Source organism: Carlito syrichta, unplaced genomic scaffold (genome assembly GCF_000164805.1).
Source record: "Carlito syrichta isolate Samal-C Ts95f unplaced genomic scaffold, Tarsius_syrichta-2.0.1 Scaffold305570, whole genome shotgun sequence".
In the NCBI taxonomy this organism is placed as follows: domain Eukaryota; kingdom Metazoa; phylum Chordata; class Mammalia; order Primates; family Tarsiidae; genus Carlito; species Carlito syrichta.
Window position 1 is genome coordinate 321153 of NW_007249666.1, and position 24142 is coordinate 345294.

A 24142-nucleotide genomic window follows, 5' to 3' on the forward strand; every position below is an offset into this window, starting at 1 on the left:
TTACTGTAGAGGCAAGGTCTCACCAAGTTGCCCAGGTTGGTCTTGTACCCGTGGGCTCAGGCAATACACTCACCTCGGCCTCCCCAAGTGCTGGAATTACAGGCTGAGCCCAGTCGAAATTTTTTTTGGAGATGAAATCTTTCAACATGTTTCCCCATTTTATGATGGGCACTTGCCTATACCACGCTGAGTATTCAGCAGTTTTTGACCAAAAACAGCATGACCTCGATGCCCTACCCTTCTTATTCAACCAATTTCACCCTGAGAGACTTTTTGTTTGTTTGTTTCCCTTGATGAAAAAAAGTCCTGAAAGGGAAACGTTTTGTCGATGTGGAAGAGGTGAAACAAAAAACAGCATAAGCACTAAAAAAAGCATCTAAATGGATAGAGTTCAAAAACTGTTTTGAGCAGTGGAAAAAGCATCTCGGTAGGTGTACTGTATCAAACGGAGAGTACTTTGGCGATGACTGAAGTTTAGACATGTAAGAATAATTTTTTATAAATAAATTCCTTTTTTGGAGGGGCCTCCCTTGTATAAAGAAAATGAAGTATGGATAAATTAATTTATCACCTCTCAAATTTTGAATAAAAGAATAATTCAATTTCTGCCACAGATTACATAGAAGCAAAGGGTATTAAGAGAAAAATACTCCAGATTATTTAAAACAAAAATTAATCAAATTAGAAAAGGATGAGATTATTTGAAAAACACATCTGTCCTATTAGAATGGTAGTTCTCAAACCTAGCTGTTTATCACAATCAGATTTAGGTTTTTCATTGTTTCTCAAATACAGATGCCTAAGTCCTTCTCTAGGACAGTCTTTGTAAGCCAAGTTCAGGCATCTGAAAACATTTTGAAATGATTCCTTGTTATTCTGAAGCACACCTAGAAATTACAATATATGGTAAGGTTGGACTTTCCATTTATACTTAAGACCAAATTATAAGCAATCTATACAGCAGAGCCAAATCATGTGGCAACACATGTGGATAAATACAGTGAATTAAGTTTCTCATATCTAGCAGTAATTCAAGCCTAAGATTACTCTTCCTTTTACTTATGCTGTTCTCTGGGTCCCAAAAAATATTTTTTGTTTTAGTGAAAATGCTTTTTTTCTATGCTTTTGCTTGGATAACTGTTATCTATTTTTCCAGACACAATTCAAGCATCATCCCTCTGGAAAGCACTGCTGGCAACCCTGCCCCTTACCAAGGCTAAGCTAGGTGTCCTTTCTCTGAGCCTCTTTGCAGGTCGATCACTGAACCTATCACAAAATAAATTTAGATGATTTTTCTAACTGTTTTCCTAGTCTACTAGTCTCTGTGCATCTATGCTCAGCAGCAGAATCTGGGCTTTAATTTTTTTAAATCCTCAGCATGTTTCATTAAACGTTAGACATATGAATTTTGGAAGAGTCCATAGTTGGAAAAAATGCATACAATTAGTTCAAAATGCCTAGGCTCTTGCAGGCAAGAAACAATCTGACAACTGACACTCTAGTTAGCAGCAAGTAAATATAAGCAAAAGTGCTTTTCTACTATGGTTTCAAAGCAATCTTCTGACCAATACGTTTTTTCTTATACTGGCTAAGCCTAGACCAGCATGCATTCTTCCAAGCTTTACTGTACCCAGTACACTTTATCATAAACAAGTAAAATTCAAAATTCGTAAAACTGAGATCTATTCTTTCCACAGTTCTCTTGTAAAGTTAATATATATGAACAAACTGCACACTTAGAAGTGGATGACAAAGGCAGAGATGAAAAAGAAAAAGAAAGCCAACTAACAAAAATCTCACAAAAAACTGGATTAATACATGAACCTGACATTACCAGACCGTGCTATGCCACTGTCTCTGTCCTCATTCAGCTCTCTTCCAGGCATGTCCATGGGGTTGCTGTGAACTGTGAGGTAAGACAAAACTGTCAGTTATAAAATACAGTTATTCAGGTGAATGTTGTTCCCTTTAAATATCAAACTAAATCATGCTCATCTCATTGCATTCCCTTAATTTTTCAATAGCATGGCACCAACCCAACACCAAGAGCTATTACTCAGTTGAACAAGCTTTGAGAGCTATCTGAAGATTTTACATACAGTATGAAAATAATCTACAACATAACATCTAAGGAAGCAAGGGATGACTAAAAGTCATATTTTAGAAAAATATTCGTAAGATACTATTAAATGAAAAAAAGCAAGCTACTAACAGTATGAATGACGACTGCTGGGGCTAAGTGATGGGTATATCACAGCTCTCGTTACTGATTCTGCCTCTATCAACATAAGTTTCAAAATTCTCCATAATAAAAAGTTTGAGAAATTTGTTTGAACAGTATGATCTTAATTTTGTTTATAAAACAAAAAAGCATGTAACTTTGGCTGAAAAGATGGTTAATGTATATTTTTTGCCTAATTTTTATATTTTTCTAAATTTTCTATAATTATGTGCTATTAATATCTAATGTTTACAGGGAAAGTAAATATTAATTAAAACAAGAAGGGCTAAATTGATATCAAGCTGAGAACAGTGACAAGTGATAATTTCCACTAGAAGGCTGCAATGTCAGGTAACCTGCTGAAATGTGTAAAAACATGGAATATGATAAGAGTCCTGGATATACAAGCAAACATATACTCTACAATCATCAATTTAATACACAAACAAATATACTTATATATGCCTTTTTAGAACATTATAATGGTGCTTGTTCATCTAAATTTTAGCTCTAAGAAAAACTGTTCTTATGGAATAATGTAGATCAGAAATCTTACAATATTAACAAGATAGGATAATTTTCTGCAATTGGTAAACTATGGTACAAAAGCTATTTGGCCATGGAAACAAGACAGTGTCACATTAAAAATTCTAAGCGGTATCATAATGTGCATACTAAATTTTGGCTTAGGATTCTAAAGTTAAAATCATTATGACATATTGAGAGAAATGAGAAACTGGAATTTCATGAAAATGTGAACAATTCTACTGATAACTTAGTTTCTGGAAATTTTAAGAATATATGCAGTAGAGATGAATTAAACCCCAGTTACTGGGACTATAGGCACGTGCCACCACACCTGACTAATTTTTGTAATTTGTATAGCAAGACAAGGTCTTACTATGGTTGCCCAGGCTGGTCTTGAACTCCTGGGCTCAAACAATTCTCCAGCCTTGGCCTCCCAAACTGCTGGGATTACACGCATGAGCCACCAAGCCTGGCCAGGAGTTAAGTCCTTATATTTCCTAAGCAGTGTTTTCTTAACTGCAACCTCCTCAACTGCATTCATGCACTCTCTTGTTTCCACAGCTTAACTACAAGAGTCTAGCCGCTGGGGCACACCAACTAGTCTACCCACACAGCACATCGCAAACCTGCAAAGAAAGAGGCGCTCCTGATCAGGCGGAGCGGACCCTGCTCAGAGAATGCCCGCCTGGGGCTGCAGAACTGTGAAAGACCTACATGGCAAAAACGTAAAATACACATGAAAGAGGACTGTTAGAGAAGCCACAATGTGTCAGGGGAAAAAAAGTGAGCTAAGGCAGCACAAGAGTAGACCAACAGATATGGATGAAAACTTTTAAACTAAATAAGAATAATTCAAGCTGGCATCCCTTTCTTGAAACAGAATGGTCTTCCTTTGGGTTGCAGTTTATATCAAACAAAAATTTCATGCCTATTTACTGATAAATTCATATATAATAATAGAAATAAGGTTCTATTATACAAGGAAAAAATACTTTAAATGTTCTATCTTTTCTAATCTAAAACAATATTCTTAAATATTCAAAAAAAGCACAGTAGTGATATTTATATAATTTGGTAACTGCCCAATAAATTTCTTTTAAAAGGTCAGTTTTATGATTACAGCAATCTCCTACAACTGCAGTAAGGAGAAAACTACATAAGCATTTGGCACATAGCATACAACAAGGAGCAAAAACAGAAAAGAGATCTTATTGACAAATTAAAAATTGTTTTTTTTAACTAGTGATAAGTTACCAAGTAATGGAAGAAACCAAGTTTCCTAGACCAGGAGTCAGTCACTATAGAAGAAGGAATACCAATGCAGGCAACAGGACCACACTCCCAGCTGTCTAAGACAAGTGCCTGCTGTACACTTAACCAAAAGGTAACAGCAGTCTGAAGACCCCAAAAGGAAGCAGCTGGGTTACCTGTTAGTAATGTTTAATCAAGGAAGACTAAGTAGCCATGTAAGAGGTACCTAGGACAGAACGGGGGGCTTTCTGCTTTAAAAAGTGACAACTGCATTTTTCAAATTGCTAACAGATATTATTTTTCTGTAACAAGAATTTCTGTAATTATTGAGCATGTGTAGCAATCCTTCCATGTCTCAGTGGTCTGCTCTTTCTTCAATTCTACCTGGCTTTATTTCCCTAATTTCTTCAAAAATAATCTACTTCTTTAATATCCTTCCTTATCCACCTCTTCCTTACTCTCAGCATAAGTTTCTTACAGAATGCACATATACATGAATAACTGTGCATACACACAGAAGAATCAACCAGATAGGGGTTCTCTTTGTTCCTTCAACCCTACCTCCAAATGTAATCAAATTCTCACCCATTCTTGACTCCTCCTTTCCTAAACAGTAATGTTGTTCAAGCCTTACAATGCACTAGAGACTTATTCAGTAAAAAAAAAAAAAAAATCCTGAGAGATACCCTCTCTTCCAAAGTTAAGGCTAAGTCAGCTAGAACCCCAATGCCTCCTTCTCTTTCAAAAACCTGTATCTACCCATTAACACCTCTATCATTAGCTTCATCCTCATTATTCCCCTTTTCCATCAACATTTAAAAACAGTCAAGTCTCTTCCACCTTGTCTCCATATCTCTACTCTTACAGGTCAGTAGTTCTCAAAATGTGGTCCAAGGACCCCTGGGGGTCCCTGAGACTCTTTCAAAGAGATGGTCTGTGAGGTCCTCCATTTTCCAACTACATACCTGTGAGAGATAGAATTCTCTTAACACACTTCAAGCAAAAGAACATATCATAAAAGACTGAGTACAGAAGCAAATATGAGAATCCAGCTGTATTCTACTAAGCAAGATATTGAGACTTGCAAAAATGTAAAACAACGCTACTCTTTAAGTTATTTATATTAACATAAAAGGGGCTATTGGTGCTATTTTTAGTGAATTACTAAATAAATATTTTTAAATTTTCACTGTAATTTCTAACATACAAGGGGGAACCATCCAAAAAACAGAATTATTTTTGGAGGCCCTTTGTAGTACAGGCTTTTCCCACTAGGTTAGTATTCTAGGAACCCATCTGCATGAGTATACTAGCTAGCGTTGTTGTGAGAGGCTGCATTCAGCTTTGGTTAAATTTTTGGAGATTCTTTGAATGTGCCTGCCCATTTCACAATGGGTGATTTACAAGCACATGCCCATATCACACTGAGTGTTCAACAGTTTTTGTTAGCAAAAATGGGACGACTCCTGTGCCCAACCTACCCTATCCTGATCTCACTCCAAGTGACTTTTTTTGTTTCACAGGATGAAAAAAGTTCTCAAAGGAAAATGTTTTGCCATTGTGGAAGAGGTGAACAAAAAATGGCAGAAGCACTAAAAAGCATCAAAATGGACATGTTCAAAAACTGAGTAGTGAAAAAAGTGTCTTAATAGGTATATTGCATCAGAGAGTACTTTAAAGGTAACTGAAATATAAACATTTAAGAATAAATACATAATTTTTTATAAATAAATTGTGGGTTTTTAGGGATCTGCCTTTGTAGTGTATATCAAAAAATGTAATCCACATAAATTGCTTTTAACAATTTCTAAGTGGGTAAAGGGGTGCTGAGACCAAAAGGTTTGAGAACCACTACTTGCATCTTGGACAAAAGACCAACCTCTAGATCTCTTTTCAAATCTGGTTTCTATTCTTCTCAACGAAACTGCTCATCTGGGCCACCAAAAGCCTTTCTGTTGCTTAATGTAGTCCACATTATCTTATATTACCTTATTGCAATTTTTGACGCTGACAATTATTACACTGTAAACATTTTTTCCCTCAGCTTCCATGATAACACACTATATTTTTTACCCTTCAGTCTCAGCTTGTGGACTTATCTTCCCTTACCCCTTCTTTTTTTTTTTTTTTTTTTTGAGTTGGAGTCTCACTCTGTCGCCCAGACTGGAGTGCAGTGGCTGCTCCCAGCCACAGCCTCAACCTGCTGGGCTCCGGCGATCCTTCCACCTCAGCCTTCCACCTCAGCCTTCCGAGTAGCTGGAATTACAGGCATGCGCTACCACACCCGGCTGATTTTTTGATTTATTGTAGAGATGAGGTCTCCCTGCCCAGGCAGGTCTCGAACCCGCGGGCTCAGGCAATCCACTCATCTCAGCCTCCCAAAGGTGCAGGATTACAGGCTGAGCCACCGAGCCCGGCTCCCTTACCCCTTCTTAAAGCCAACATTCCCAACTTTTAGGTTCCATCTTTAACAATTTTTCCTCCTTATTCTTTACATCTCATCCATTTCTACCCTAAATTATAATTTATAGCTGACAATTCTCAGATCCATGGCAGACACAGATAACTGTCCAATAAATAATTGTGTTTCCCTTTCCATAATATGAAATAGTTTCTGGGAAGCAGTTGCCCAGCTAGGGACTATAATTTTCAAATCTCCTTATACGTATGTGCGGCTATATGATTAGCCAATGGAATATGAAAAAAAAAGTGATGTGTCACTTTCAGTTTGAGATGGTTATGAAGTGGACATGCCTTCTTTCATACTCAATCCCTTTCCATTGGCTTGATGCAGATAAAAGCACAACCTTAGAGCCTATATGTCAAAGGTGGTAGAACCAGAAAGAAAGAGATAAGACTTCTAAAACATTGCTTAGAAAAAAAACTATTTGCCAATGAGGAACAACCTCTTGGATTTTACACAAAGGAGACAAAACTTCTATTGCTTTAAAATTATTAAACGTTCATAAATTTTTATGTTAAAACAGCTACCATTACAATATGCCTATCTAACTAGCTAACTACAATGGATATCTTTACTTTGGATATCCTAATACCTCTAATTCAACATGCCTAAACCTAAAATAACCATCAATTTATTCTATTCCTTTTAGTGAATGCCACCATATCGTGCATTACACAAACAGCAAAGTATCAAACTTGATTTATCTTTTTCCCTCACGTCTTCTATCTAATTAGCTAATCCTGTCCACTCTATCTTCCTTAATAAATCTCTCAACTACTATCTATCCCCACTGACACGATCTTACTCTAGGTTGCTATTATCTGTCACTTGGATTACCATGAGCATCCTTCTAATATGAGACTTTTCTCAATCCCACTTGCTTACTTGAATCCATTCTCACAGCAGTTAGAATATTCTTTTGTACATACAAATATAATCTGACCGTACTGTTATATTCTGAAAAGCCCTTTGTGGCGGTCTTGAGAATGAACCTTGAAGATTTCCACTATAAAGAGTATAACTGACCCAGAACCCCAGCTGCTGTACTCTGAAATCCTTTGCCACATTTGTGCAAAGCCACATAGCCAACAGGTTGCTCCCAGTCAACGGTTGAACACAGCAGGGTATACTAAGACATGCCCATTTGGAGGAGACATGGGAAACTTCTAACAATCAACTTTGACTCAAGGAATTCCCAACGGCCTTGCCAAACCTTCCTTGAAGAGCAGGCTGAGACACTCTCAGTCAACCTTCTATCTTTCTCTTTCACTTAGGGTCAGACTTAATTTCAATCTGATGGGTCTCTCAACCCTTCCCAGCTCACTCTCTTCTCAGTTTCTTTCATACAGTCACTTCCCCTAATAAAATCCTTGCATGTTTAATCCTGTCTTGGCAGAGGATTCAAACTAACATAGCTTCACTAGTATCCAATACATAAAGGGTTAAGTCCAAATTCCTCAGAGTGGCCCACAGTGCCCTTTGTGATCTGCCTTTTATTCAACTCTTTATTTTCATTTCCTTTACTCCTAACTCTGTGCTCCATACATACTGATTTATTCACATTCTTTCTATAGTCTATGATCTTTTGTCCCTAGTTCTGTGTCTATACTACTACTTCTTCCTAGAACATTTCTTACCCCAACCATCTGGCCTCCTGTCCTCAAGGAAGCCTTCCTTGACTCTCTAGGACTAAATCAGTGATTCTCATTTTTATCACTCTGCTCTTAACCTTGTTCAAGAATTCACTGTAGTATACTATAATTGTATTACTTTTCTGAATCCCACTAACTACAAATCCACTGAAACAGAACTGTGTCTGATTCACCACTGTATCCTCAGGGTATAGCAGAGTGCTTGGGGTATTACAGGTATGCGACAAATACTTATTGATTGTAAATTCAAACAAAATAACAAATGGTTCTCAAACACCCTTAACTCACAATTAAGAGTCTGTAAGTTAAAGGTGTTCATTATTTAAAGTATGCAGTTTGCTAAATGAATTAATTTTGCATTCTATGTTAAAACAGAGAAGATGTGTACCTCTAACCTCTAAAGTATAATTTACCTTTATAATAATGGATTTTTACTAATACAATGAGTTGCTTTTACTAATAAGCCCTTTGAGTTCTGAAGTGTCAAATTATAAAGAAAAAGGACTCTGTAATTTCTTTGTCACATGTTTACTTTATTAAAATCAATGAATTAAGAAAAAGCAGAACTTCTATTTTTCTATAAAACACACACACATTATAAAGTACATGCTTAACACTGACTAAACCTACAGTAGTAGGCATTTAATAAATGATTATTCATTTGAATAAACAAAAGTTATAAAAAATAATTAATAGAATGCTTTATTGCTCATGTTGGGGGGAAAAACTATGTTTTCTACTAATACATGTAACTCATATTTGTTAAAATTAATTATAAATAAATGTTTGTACAAAACAGAAAGTCAGAGAAATAGTCATCCTATTCTAGTTCCTGCCCACTCCCTGGGTCACTAAAGCTCTGGAAATACTGCAGTACAGCAGCAATTTAATATAAGCTATGACAAATAACGAGAAATTTTTGAAACAGTTTGTCACCTTTAAATGTTGAAATTAAATAACAACAATCAGCTAACCAAATTACTAAATAAGCTGTTTTCTAAGAAATTATTTAAGGAACATCAAATTCGAACATCTGCTCACCTCAATTTCAGGTCACAAAAATGAACACCATTTTAAAATGACTTTTATGGTTAGGAAGAGAGAAGAAAGCAGGTATAATATCAGTCTTCCTCAGCTGAAATAGTCGAAAGAACTAGCAAGGGTTTTTCATTTCAATAACAGCACCTTTCAAAGATGCATCAAATTTTTTTTTTAAAGTGAAGATAAGTCAGATAAATCTTCAGCAGCTCTTTTTCAGATATAAAATATTATACTCAAAAATTTGAAAAATATGTTTTCTAAACAAAACAAATGTTATATATACTTGCAATTAAATGTCTTTTCCACTTATAGTATTTGAAATTCTGGTATTATAATAGACCTGATTAAAGAATAACTTCAAACTCTTGCTATACTGTGAACATTTTTTAAATTTATAGAATCAAAGGAACCATTTACCTATATTTCCAAGTAATCCATTAATAACTGTGTTATTATCAGTCTTTAATGTATTGCTGTCCTGATTGATGAATTCAAGACTATCTTGTAGCCTACAGAAGGGGAGGAAAAACTAATTAATTTCAACTTCGTTTTATAATTTAATGATAATTCTTTGTACATCCCAATTAGTATAAAACAGTTTCTTCCGATCAGCATTATAAACTAACTGAAATAATAATTTAAATCAGGGATTGGAAAATTACAGCCTGAGTGCCAAATCTAGTATGCTGCCTCTTTTTGCAAATAAAGTTTTAATGGAAACACAATGTCCATTCATTTATATACTGTGTATGGCTTCTCTGATGCTGCAATGGCAGAGCTGAGAAACAACATACTGTTTTGCTCACAAAGTCAAAACTATTTATTATCTGGCCCTTTAAAGAAAGTTGCTAGAGGCAAGGCACGGTGGCTCAAGCCTGTAATTCCAGCACTTTGGGAGGCTGAGGCGAGACGATTGCCTGAGTCCAGGGGTTTGAGACCAGCCTGGGCAACTTGGTGAGACCATGTCTCTACAGTAAATCAAAAAATTAGCCGGTGTGGTGGTGTATGCCTGTAGTTCCAGCTACTTGGAAGGCTAAGGCGAAAGGCTCACCCGAGCCCAGCAGGTTGAGGCTGCAGTGGCCATTATAGTGCCACTGTACTCCAGCTTGGGTGACAGATTGAGACTCCAACTCAAAAAAAAAAAAAAAAGTTGCTGACTCTGATTTAAATTACAAACAAGGTTTCTCCCCATATTTCAGAGCTGAAAATATTTCCTAATCATCTGGCAGGTGGAGGTGGAAGATGAAGAGGAGAAGACAGAGGAGGAAGAAACGAATAATCACCAAGTATCTAAAAACTATCTATATTCCATACCTTACAAATGGCCTATAGTCCTTCTCATAGCAAGTCTTTCAGGATGGCAAAAATAAAATTACTTTTAGCATAAAGTATCCTCTATAGAAATAGTAGGAATTATTAGCTAGAACTTGGAAAGGATGAAGAAACTAAGGTAATTTTGGCTAAAACCAATGATTCCAACATGGGATCTCTAATTTCTACTTTAATATTAAACTTTTAAAATTAGTATTTTTGGGCATCAAGATTTTTTTAAAGCATACATAATATTTTAAAGAATACCTTCCTTCCTAAAAGAAAAGTAAAAAAGAGCTAGAGGTATTAGAAACTTAACTAATAAATCTCCTTTGAGCAGAAGTCTTTTTAACGCATAAACAACTTATGAAAACCCAAGAGAATTTCTATAGTCTTGAGTAGAATCCTTGCTAACTCTTGCTGCTTTTGCCCTTTGGTTATCTCCAGGGACTTGGCTAGCTAGTGAGCCCCGTTTTAATATGGCACCTGTAAATTCTATGTCTAGGGTTTACTATCACAAAATCTATGTCTTTTGTCTACCTGCAAAATCAGTGTCTAGGTGTCTAGGGTCTACTACTAACCCTAGACTCAATACTTCATTTGCTAGGTTCTGGTCCATGGCCCATGATCCTGACATTATGCCTGCCTTGTTTTTGCTTTATTATTCTAATTTTGGCATAATAGCTTGCAATATCCCTGTGGTTACTACTATGTGTTTCACAAATTTTGTGTAATACCCATATAGCTGACCTAGGCCACTGATGCCTGCAGGGTTAATTCTGTAGGGGATCTGACTGAAGAGTACAACCCCACAGATACTAACTCAGCATGGCACTGCAAAACAGAAAATCTGCATGTCAACCTAAGATGGAAATGCATTCAATATTCTACTTATAGAAATAGCTTCTAGCAAATTAAAGAAACAGAAACCACAACTTTTCTTTTCTTTCTTTCTTTTTTCTTTTCTTTTTTTTTTTTTTTTGAGTCAGTCTCACTCAGTCACCCAGGTTGAAGTGCAACAGCATGCTCACAGCTACTGCAGCCTCAACCCTGCAGGGCTCGGGCAGTCATTCCACCTTAGCCTTCCAAGTAGCTGAGACTTCAAGCGTACACCACCACTCCTGGCTAATTTTTTAATTTATCGTAGAGACAAGGTCTTGCTTAGTTGCCCAGGTTGGTCTTCAATCCCTGGGGTCAGGCAATCCTCTTGCCTCCACCTCCCAAAGTCTTGGGATTATAGGTGTGAGCCACCGTGCCCGGCTACTTTTCAATTAATCTCAACTAAGAATGAAATCCAGCCTCCATGAACTTTCATACTTAAGAGAAGGTAGAAAATCTGAACTTGTGCAATCCTTAAAGTGGTTTGTTCACTTGTGTACTCGACACATCTAGAATAACCCATATCCTCCTGCACTTACTTAACCCACAAGCACTTACGTATTGAGACTTCCACAGATACTGCTGCCGGTTCGTGCTGTAAATACTTTGCTGAGCATTAACTGTGGAGGGGAACTATGAAGAAAAGAGAAGGTCAGAGAGAGATCAAAACTAAAACATAACAACCTGTTTGACTTATTATGAATAAACATTTGTAAGTCACAGAGATTTCACAGCACAGTTACAAGAGCCATGAAGTAGCATTAAAACCATAAAACATCATAAATGGAGTATCTGACAAGCTCAATCTAAGTGAAAATTATACACATCTCTCTCTGCAACAAAAACAAAAAAACATTATCTAAAAATGGATTCTTTAAAAAAAAGCAAAAAGTCAGAGAAGCCCTCACCGAATCTGATGAATTTTTAAAGTAGATCCTTTGTAGCTCATTGCTACTGAGCCAAACATCATCTCTCCAAGCATATTGGCATCAGAAGAGCACCGAGAACCCTAAACAATAAACATACATTAATAAAATTACAGAAATTAAAACCTTGTTACAATCTCAGATAGTGATTTTTATTAAAAATTCCTTTTCTATAGTTATTCTACATAAAGGGTTTTAATACTACATTGTATACACTGTTCTGAATTTTTTTTCATTTTACAATGTCTTGTGGATTTAAGCATATTGCTACACATAAATTTAACTAATTCATTTTAAGAGCTGCATAGTATTTTTCTGTTTGAAAATATCAGTTTTTTTAGACCAGTTTCCTTTACTCATGGGCATTTAGGTTACTTCTAGGTTTTTGCTATGACCAATATTAAGCAAATGGATATTTTTAACCATATCTTATATTTATGCAACATTTTTCCAGAATAGATAATAAGTGGAATACATTGAATATACATAATAATTTTTACTACTCCTATTGTGCAAAAGAAGCATCCACAAATGGAGCAATTTATATCTAATTTGCATTTTTTTAAAAAAGGCACATTTGTGATCCACAAATTCAATACAATCCCCATCAAAATTATAATGGTTTTTTTTTTTTTTTTTACAAAAATGGAAAAACATTATAAAATTCACATAAAACCACAAAAATCACAATGAGCCAAATCACCTTAGAGATAAAACACAGCTGGAGGCATTACACTTCCTGATTTCAAAATATATTATGAAGCTACAATAAGCAAAACAGCATGATACTGGCATTAAGACAGACATATGGATCAATGGAACAGAACCAAGATCCCAGAAATAAATCTCCATATACACAACTATCTGATTTTCAAGAATGGTGCTAAGAATACATAATGGGGATAGAATAGTGTCGTCAACAAATGCTGTTAGGAAAACTGGATATCCCCATATAAAAGAATAAATTGGACCTTCACACAATAAACACAGTTTTTAAAAATCAACTCAAAATGGATTAAAGGCTTAAATGTTCAGAGGCGAAACTGTACAACTAGAAGAAAACAGCAGAAAAGCCTGATGACACTGGTCTTTGCAATAATCTCATAGATGTGACACCAAAAGCAACAGCAGACAAATGAGATGACATCACATTAAAATGTTTCTGAACAGCAAAGAAAACGATCAAGAGGGTGAAAAGGCAACTTACACAATGGAAGAAAATATATTAAAACTATCTGGGAAGTGGTTAATCTTCAAAATATACAAGAAACTCTTACAACCCTATAGTTGTAAGTTGATGCAATTAAGAACTTGAAGAAGCTGGGCTCAGTGGCTCAGCCTGTAATCCCGTGCCTTTGGGAGGCTGAGGTGAGTGAATTGCCTGAGCCCGCGGGTTCGAGACCCACCTGGGCAACTTGGTGAGACCTCATCTCTACAATAAATCAAAATAAGCCGGGCATGGTAGCGGGCACCTGTAGTTCTAGCTACTTGGAAGGCTGAGGCGGACGGATCGCCAGAGTCCAGCAGGTCGAGGCTGCAGTGGCCGGGAGTGGCCATTGCACTCCAGTCTGGGTGACAGAGTGAGACTCCAACTCAAAAAAAAAAGGAACTTGAAGAGACCATTTGTCCAAAGAAGACGCAAATGGCCAACAGATACAGAGAGAGAGAAATTGCTCAGTGTTACTAATCATCAAAGAATGCAAATCAAAACCATGAGATATCAATTCACACCTGTAAGGCTGGCTATTATAAAAATAACAAAAGACAAGTGTTGGTGAAGATGTGGAAAAACCCTTGTACACTTTGGTGGGAATGCAAAATGATGTAGTAAGAATGAAAAACAATATGGCAATTCCTCCAAAAACTAAAAATAAAACTATCAAATGATCAGCAACCCTACTTCTGGGCATTTAATCCAAAAGAATTAAAATCAGGATGTAAAAGATATATTAGTAGTATTATTCATTGTTCAAATGCAGTACTATTCACAATAGCCAAGAAGTGGAAACAACCCAAAAATGTTCATTGACAGATGAATGGATAAACAAAACGTGGTACTATGTATGTTCAATGGAACACCACATAAACTTAAAAAAGAATATTCTACAACATGCAACAACATATATGAATCATAAGGACATTAGGTTGAATGAAATAAGTCACAAAAAGACAAATACTGCATAGCCCACTATATGAGGTATCAAAAATAGTCAAATTCATAGACTCAAAGAGTACAATGGTGGTTAGCAGGTGTGGTGGAGAGGAGGAAATGAGAAGCTACAAATCAATGGCATTAAATTTCAGTCAAGCTATGTGAATGAATAAGCTCTAAAGATCGGCTGTATAACATTGAACCTGTTGTCAACAATAAGGCATTGCACACTTAAAAATTTAAGGGGTAGATCTCGCATTGTATCCTTATCACAATTTTTTTTTAAAGACTCACTTAAACATTAGAATGTCTTATTTTCAAAGAACCTCCTGATGAGTAAGTTATTCCTTCTCATTATTCTTTGTCTTCACAGGATCAGACAACAGTTAAATATTAAGGTTATCCATCTGGCTACTATTTAGATACCATGGCAAATATCACTATTAACCTACCAAATATCTATTCTCCCCTCCCTCCTTCTCTCCCTCATTCATTCATTCATTTATTTGAGTCGGAGTCTCACTCTGTCGCCTACGCTGGAGTGCAGTAGCATTCTCATGGTTATCACAGCCTTAACCTGCTGGGCTCAGGCAATCCTTCCGCCTCAGTCTTCCAAGTAGCTGGAACTACAGGCATGCACCACCACACCCAGCTAATTTTTTTCCCTTTTCTTGTAGGGAGGAGGTCTCATCAAGTTGCCCAGGCTCGTCTCCACCCCCTAGGCCCAGGCAGCCCTCTCACCCCCAACTCTCAAAGTGCTGGGATTAAAGTGCTGGGCAATGCCATGCCCAGGCTACTTTTTCCTTATTTTCTGAAATTCATTTTGTTTCAGGGACCAATCTGTCCAACTGAAAAAGTTTCATTTCACAGTCTCATTTGAAGATAGGAGATTTGGAGCCATTTCTATACTTAAAAGGTTAGACTAAAGGTTGGAGTAGCAATTTTCAGACCTATTCATTTATATGTATTTGACATATGCCTGGTCAATGAGCTGGAAATGGAAGTTACTAGAGATGGAGATGCCATATTATGACCAAGGTAACAGTATACATTAACTCTAAGTAGAAAGATAAGGGAACTTTGGTCTTTGAAGACATCCTGAAACCCACATATCATGCCTAGATAGCATACTTTCAGACTTACTGTGTAAGGAAAACAATCCTAATTTATTTAAGCCACTGTTTTAGAACGTGTCCCAGTGCAATTCTTAACAGATGCAATTATATAATAATATAATTATATAACAAATATAATGATATTTGAGGAAGATGACCTACATAACCATCTCAGATAGTAAATAAGGATTATTCACAGATTTCATTAATCCACTCCATAATGGAAAATCAAGAATTAGTAGTTTCTAAAATACTGAGAAAATACTAATAACCATGAAGTGACGAGTATCCTCATTTCACAACTGGAGACCAGGAAATACATCTGTACATTATTTTTCTTTTCATAATGTAATTCTTTCACTTTTTATCTGTTTATATTCCATCCTACATTGTCCTATTACTTTGTTTTTTTAAAAAGCGATCCATACATTTAGATATCTTCACCTTTCTTAACAAAGATACCTCAAGTAGCAACAATAAACTATTTTAGTTTTATATATGTTCATTTATGTAATTTTTTTCTTTCTCAGAGCTGTACTCTTAATTTTGTACCTTTATTAAAAGTTAACTTTTCAGAAAAAGTCATCTCTGTTTATACTTGAGTTACTAATAGGAAGCAATTCATTTATTCTAGGGATTTGGTTAAGATCAAATTTCTATTCAAGGCATAGAGGTCTGGGTACTGAGAACAGCATTTCAGAAACAGAATATAGTAATTTTTAAAATAATGGAGTCCTACTTTAAAAAAAAAATCAATGCCAATCTTAGTTGACAACCTAAACTACTTCTGGTTAATGACAGAGATAAAAGCCTTCCCTTATAAGTTCATTTTTGCTATAATGTATCTAACTCCATTATTACTTTGACTAAAATTATTATTTCTTATATTAAGCAAGCTATATAAATTTAAATATCAAAGCATTTATATATTTTACTACTACACAAAGAAAATAATCCCCAGAAAACAAAGTACAGTAAAAATAAATTGCTGCTTAAATTTTATGAGACCATATAATTTGCTATGAAAGTTCTCTTTGCCTGCTCTAACATATACCACATAGTTATGATGAATGTCACTGGTATGTTGTGTAATTTTTTGTTGGTTTGTTTTTTGTTGTTTTGTTTTTTTTATTTTTGAGGTAGAGTCTCACTCTGTCACCCAGACTGGAGTGCAGTGGCCACTCCTGGCCACCGTAGCCTCGACCTGCTGGACTCCGGCGATCCTTCCGCCCCAGCCTTCCAAGTAGCTGGAATTACAGGCGTGCGCTACCACGCCTGGCTAATTTTTTTATTTATTGTAGAGATGAGGTCTCGCCAAGTTGCCCAGGCAGGTCTCGAACCTGCGGGCTCAGGAAATCCACTCACCTCGGCCTCCCAAAGCACGGGATTACAGGCTGAGCCACCGAGTCCGGATGTTTTGTATCTTAAATGTGACATAATCTACAATGAAGCTTATAATTAAGAAAATACTACTAGCATGCTGTCTCTTTAAAAGTCCCTTATTTAAAAGGTCTATTATTTTTAAATACTGGTTGCTGTAAGCTACTTATCTGCTATAGCTTGTATAACTCAAGGACAATGTTCTAATACCTGAAATCACATTTTATCAAGTGTAGTGAACTATGCTACACTAATTCAGTGCTTTTCTGCTAAAAAAAGAAACCTCTAGGGATTCTGATGCAAAAGGGGATTATAATCACTCAGTTTCTACAATATGAATTAGTTTGCCACTATTTATTTTTAATAGCATAATACAAGAAAAGCACAATTAGTTTACAGAAGTTCCTATGTAATTACTGATTTGCTGACTCTGTATTTTAAGAGTCACATTACTTTTGAAAAATAAAACTGCATTTATTTATTGTATAGACTTCCAATCATACTTTAATTTTGTACTACAACTGAACTGAACAAATATTTTATATTTATATTCATACTTCAATAAAGAAAAGTATGTAAGGTAATAAATTATTCTCCTAGTCCAATAAATCTGAATTGGAAAATATAAGGAGAAAATACTCCTGCTACCTATGTCTGTAACTCTTTGTACTTTCTTTATCCTAAGATTTGTCAAAGTTTATAAACTTGCTTGTTTAATTACCTGTCTCTCCAGCTTCAATGTAAGTTCTAGTAAGATGAGGACTAATCACTAACATATCCCCAGTCCCCAGTCCCTTGAATGGAGCTCAAAATTATTTGTGAGTGAATAAATAAATGACATCAATGATCTTACCTGATATTTAGGACACTGGTCTTTTACATCAGAAGATGAAGTTACAGAACTATCCAAAGAGGAAGAACTGTCTCCTCCAGGTTTTAGCTGGCAGCATTTCCCAAAGACTTTAACTTGAGCATCACTACAAAGTTTCTGAAATACAGATAATATTCCCATTTACATTTTAACAGAATTTTCACGTTATACAAATTTAATCATAGTATGAAAACCTTTGGAAAAACCAATGATGAAATAATACAAAATAATACAGCTTTATTATAACTATTTGCATTTTGCTTTATTTTCTCCAGTACTATTTTCTATTCCTTTTCTAATAACTATAATATTTGTAGAGTTCATATTATGTTTTTATTACCAACATTATGAAATCATGGAAATTTTTCTATATTACCATGGCCTACACAATGTTCATTAACAGTGAGTTAATAATATACTGCAGCATTTTTCAGATTATCTAGTTTCAAAACCCCTTTATGAGGCCAGGCATGGTGGCTCACTCCTATAATCCTAGCACTTTGGGAGGCTGAGGTGGGAGAATTGTATGTGCCCAGGAATTTGAGACTAGCTTGGGCAACACAGCAAGACTTCATCTCTATAAAAATAAAATAAAAAATTAGCCAAGCATGGCAGCATGCTCCTGTAGTCCCTGCTACTCCAGAGGCTGAGGCAGAAGAATCACGTGAGCCCTAGGAGTATGAGGCTGTGGTGAGCTGTGATCATGCCACTGCATTCCAGTCTGGGTGACAGAGTGAAATACTGACTCAAAACACAAACAAAATCTTTATGCTCTTAAACATTATTGAGGATTCTAAGAGCCTTGTCTTTGTGTGAGTTATATCTGTCAATATTTTCCCATATTGGAAATAAAAACTGAGGAAGTTTTAATATGTACTAATTAATTTAAATATAACAAACTCATTACAAGTTAACATAAATAATATTGTTATGAAAAATTAACTTTTTCTGAAGAGAAATGTAGGATGAGAGAAATGCAAATGAGACTTTCTATTTCAGTATATATGTTTAGCCTTTTGAAATGAGAATGTATTCATATAATGACTAGTTGTGAATTTTTAGTAAGAGATGAGCTTAGGACCAGAAGATTGTGCATCCTAGTATAGGAGAAGAATGCATTTCTTTTTCTTTAATCCTTTCTCTCCTCCTCTGTCCCAATTGTTCTTCTATAGCTTTCATTGCTCACAGTTACAATCCAGCAAGGACTGTGATAGTCCTAAAAATATTCCAGTGCTTTATCAGAATTTCAGTATGTCCATTCCTCTATATAACAGAACTCAGGTTATATATTTATACACACACACACACACACACACACACACACACATACATATATTGTTTAGAAGAAACAATCTAACTAAAATAACTTTTTTTTTTTTTTTAGTACGAATCTTACTCTGCCACCCAGGCTGGAGTGCAGTGGCACACTCACGGCCACTGCATTCTTGGCCTTCTTTGCTCAGGCGATCCTTCCGCTTCAGCCTTCTCCTCTCACCAAGTTGTCCATGCTGATCTTAAACCCCTGAGGGCTCATGCAATCCTCTTGCCTCTGTCTCCCAAAGTGCTGGGATTACAGGTGTGAGCCACCATGTACAGCAAATAATGTTTTGAAAACAAATTGTTTTACAGCTGCCACCATCACCAAAGACATTGCAAAAGGGGACATTTAGTAATCTCCAAATCATTTCTAGTCAAAAATTTAAAGTAAAAGAATAAAGGTTTTAGAACTTAGACATGAGTTCAAAACTTGGATTCTTGAGCAAGTTACCTAACCTCTCTAAACCTTAAAGTACTATTTATTTAATGGGAAGAAAAACCCTACCTAATGACACGGGAATATATATAATCATAATACATAATATTATATAATAATTATAATATTCCAGAGAACTAGCATATATTTATTGATTTGTAGTCATAATTATTATTTTAAAAAGTGAAGTAGAAGGCTAACATAATTGAAGCTAGAAACTTTACTAGATATTTCCATGTATACTTCTATAACACTTGCTAAAAATACTGGTATTTGTAGTATTGGTATCCCTGGCTACCTCTCAATAACTTTACTAGTTACTGATCACCAACAAAATGCTACACAAGGTATGATATTCTCTAATGCTAAGTGTAGCAGATACTATTAATCCTATTTTACAAATGAGAAACTTGAAGCCCAAAGGGGTTAGTTAAGTAACTTCACCAAGAGCTAGTAAGTCTGTTTTCTACTTACAGACAAACTCAGTTGGCTTGACTTATCCACTATTACAAACCACTGTTTTATCAGTCAACAAAAGTATTTAAGTACTAAGTTTAACAAGCACTAGGGAATATAGGCAGATAAAAAGACACAGTCCATTTCCTTCTGAAACTAATAATCTAAAACAGGAAAGAGACACTTAACAAATAATTACACAAATATGTGTGATGAAATATGCATTTCAAATGTTTAACAAAAGTAATGATGACAGCTACAGCTAACTCATATCAGTATTTAGTAATTTATAAGTATGAATGTATGCAAAACAGAACAGTCTACCATTATTATTCCCATTTACTGATGAAGAGGTTAAAGAACAATGATGTTTAAGTGAACTGCCCCAAGAGGACTTAATTTAGTCTCAAGAGACCAAGGAGGTGACATTAAAAAAAAAAAGAGATTAGAAAATATAGTTCACTTATATAGTAAATTAGAAAGAAAGAGAGGAAAAAAAAGAGAAGATTTACCTCCCCAAGGTAGGGGAGGAGACCAAAGCTTAAGAAAACATGGCCTGGCCATGGCTCAAAGAGCACATGGCCATACCATAGCTTAGCAAGATAATGGCAAAATGGCTGCTTGTAGTTGAGTACTTTTAAACATTTTCCTTGAATGGGGGCAGGTGGTTAAGGTGGTTGGGTGGTGGTCCGCTCCACATCCTCATGAAAGGGCAGGTAAGCACAGGTACTGGACAGCCAGCAGATGGGTGGGTTAGTCACATGATTGCTGCCATGGTGGTAGGCTAGATGGAAGCAGACAAGGCGAAGGGGTTTTCCTGCAAGTCTCTTGCAGGAAGTGACATTTTAAGCTTGGACTACAAAAAAAGAAGAGGAATTAAAGTGAAAGAGGAAGAGTGAGAGGGCCAGAAAGAAATTCCAGAATGAGGGAACTACGCATGTCAGATCTAAATCAAAAGGCAGTTTGCCAGAGGAAGGAAAGGGATGAACATATTTCAGTTCCAGGACTAAAGCATAAAAACAAGCATAAAAGTGTACACAAAAATATACACATACACACACATTTTTCTCCCACCAACCCTCTAGCTGCTCCATTTCTTTTCTCCCTCCCATCCTGTAATCAAGGATTATCTGAAACCAAACAGCAACAACTATAGTGACAGATGGTCCTTTAGGGAGAGGAGAGGGCACAGCCAGCAACTCTCAGGTAAGCAAAGGCCTTCTATGAGCAGAAACTGTAGGGGAAAAGGGCTCGGTTTTCCTCTCTTACTATTTTACTTTCATCCCTAAGAGAAGTGATACCATATTGTATGTCTAACTTACAAAAACAAACACCACCTTCTACTTATGCATAAGAAATGCCATAAATGTTACTTAAAAATACACCAGCTTTTTACAACTAGATTTTCGTTAACTTTTTATATTTTCAAACAATCACAAACAAGTTACAAGTTCAAAAACTTATTTTTCCTGACCAAATGAGTAAGTTGCCTACTTGATATTCCAATTCTGAATACTTAATATATATTTCCTACAAACAAGGACATTCTTCTACATAGCTACGATACAGACAAAAATTCAGGAAATCATGATTGGTACATTATATGCATCTAATCCTCAGACTCCACTAAAACTTAACCAGTTGTCCAAATAACATCCTATAGAGTAAAAGGATGCAGTTGAAAATCTTGCATCACATTTAGTTGCTTTATCTCTTTCGTCTCCTTTAGTGTGGAAAAGTTTCTCTGCTGCTCTTCAATTTTATTTTTATTTTTATTTATTTTTGAGTTGGAGTCTCACTCTGTCGCCCAGACTGGAGTGCTGTGGTTGCTCCCGGCCACTGCAGCCTCGACCTGCTGGGCTCCGGCGATCCTTCCGCCTCAGCCTTCCAAGTAGCTGGAACTACAGGCACGTGCTACATCGCCCAGTTAATTTTTTGATTTATTGTAGAGATGAGGTCTCGCCAAGTTGCCCAGGTGGGTCTCGAACCCGCGGGCTCAGGCAATTCACTCACCTCAGCCTCCCAAAGCACAGGATTACAGGCCACCGAGCCCGGTGCTCTTCAATCTTAAAGACCTAGATACTTTTGAAGATTACAAAAAAGTTATTTTGCAAAATGAATTTGTTTGATGTTTCCTTTTAAGATTCATGTATGGGCCATGTACAGTGGCTCAAGCCTGCAATCCCACACTTTGGGAGGCCGAGGCAAGAGGACTGACTGAGCCCGCGGGTTCAAGACCAGCCTGGGCAATATGGCGAGACCACAACAAATCAAAAAATTAGTCAGGCATGATAGGAAGTGCCTGTAGTTCCAGCTACTTGGAAGGCTGAGGCAGAAGGATCGCTGGAGCCCAGCAGGTCGACTCTGGGTGGCCACGAGCATGTCACTGTCACTGCACTCCAGCCTGGGTGACAGAGTGAGACTTCAACTCAAAAAAAAAAAAAAAAAAAAGATTCAAGTTGAATCTTGGGGTATAAAATCACAGAAGAAACACAGTGTTCTTACTGAATCCTATCACATGGCATACAATTTTGATTTGTCCCATTAGTGATGATATTCTTGATATAGGTGTTGCCTACCAAGTATCACCACTGTAAATAATCTCTATCATTCTTCTAATGATAATTAGAAGTAATTAATAATTTGGTGGTATGGGGGGTGGGGGGATTTCTGAAACTATATAAATATGCTGTTCCTCGTTAAACTTTCTATTTATTTATTTATATCACTATAGACAGACTCATCATTTCCTGTTTTATTCAACAGGTCGTATTCTGCTACTTTAATTATTTTGAGGTTTTTTCTTTTCTTTTCTTTTCTTTTGGAGACAGGGCCTCAGTCTCGCCCAGGCTGGGGTGAAGTAGGGCAATCACAGCTCAGTGAAGCCTTAACTTCCTGGGCTCAAGTTATCCTCCTGCCTCAGCCTCCCAAGTACATGGAAGTATGTATATGTGCCACCACCCAGCTAATTTTTTATTTTCATAGAGACAGGGTCTCACTACTATGTTGATCAGGTTCGCCTTGAATTCCTGGCCTCAAGCAATTCTCCTGCTTTGGCCTCTCAAAGTGCTGGACCTACAGGTATGTGCCACCATGCCTGGCCTAATAATCTTTACATGCTAAGTTTTCTCTGATTTGGTCAGTTAACATCCCCTTCAAACAGGGTTCTGTGTCCTTCTGACATACTTCCACCATTCTTTGAACTTCCAGCACAAAAAAGTTCCTGGCTTACCTTGTTCCTTCCCTGCCCCAGATCAGATACCAGTCATTTCTCCAAGAAGTCCTAGATCCTCTTAGCAGAGAACAGAACTTAGAAAATAAGGTCTGAGCCAGGCTTGGTGGCTCAGCCTGCAATCCCGTGCCTTTGGGAGGCTGAGGTGAGTGGATTGCCTGAGCCCGGGGGTTCAAGACCCGCCTGGGCAACTTGGTGAGACCTCATCTCTACAATAAAAATCACAATGAGCCGGGCGTGGTAGCGTGTGCCTGTAGTTCCAGCTACTTGGAAGGCTGAGGCGGAAGGATCGCCAGAGCCCAGCAGGTCGAGGCTGCGGTGGCCGGGAGCAGCCACTGCACTCCAGTCTGGGAAACAGAGTGAGACTCCAACTCAAAAAAAAAAAATTAAGAAAGAAAATAAGGTCTGAATGCTAGGTATGCTTGCCATGTTGGGGTTCTAAAATGGACAGAGCTAGAGAGTATATGTATATGTCTACATACACAAGCACATGTATATCTACATTTATTGTGTTTGTATATATGTTTGAGTATGTCTGTCTGTGTACACATATACATAAAAATGTAAGTTCACACCAATATTGCCAATTCCAATCCAACACCACAACATGGTTCTTCTACTTTACTCCTCTTTCTTATTTATAACTCCCTTCTCTGACACTGAGAAACATGCCTTCCATATATTTATTTAATCAGCCTCCTTGTATGTAACCAGTCTTCCATTTCCCCTGTCATCACTCCTCTGTATGGACATTCTCCTCAGGCTCAGATACCCAGAATGAATGCCCTTCTCATTCTACTTGGGCCCTGATACCCCGTGTCAGGCCACATCTTATGCAGATGCCTTCCTCAAACTACCTGGTCTCTAATACCCTACTCTGGGCCACTGTGGCTCTATCATTTGATATCTA

At 36.7% G+C, this 24142-nt stretch overlaps 1 protein-coding gene across 2 annotated transcripts in view; it reads right to left on the minus strand.

Moving 5' to 3' along the window:
- The window catches only part of FNIP1 (folliculin interacting protein 1), a 150442-nt gene that overhangs the window by 47358 nt on the left and 78942 nt on the right, over positions 1 to 24142 (minus strand). Inside the window, exons 3-8 of one of the 2 annotated variants that reach the window (XM_008061747.2) lie at positions 17774 to 17908; positions 12256 to 12356; positions 11906 to 11980; positions 9575 to 9666; positions 3376 to 3459; positions 1835 to 1906 (exon numbers count right to left, since the gene is read on the minus strand). In XM_008061747.2, the coding sequence (XP_008059938.1) occupies positions 1835 to 1906; positions 3376 to 3459; positions 9575 to 9666; positions 11906 to 11980; positions 12256 to 12356; positions 17774 to 17908 (559 nt within the window). The remainder of the gene's footprint in view (positions 1 to 1834; positions 1907 to 3375; positions 3460 to 9574; positions 9667 to 11905; positions 11981 to 12255; positions 12357 to 17773; positions 17909 to 24142) is intronic. The other variant, XM_008061748.2, reaches the window with a different exon arrangement.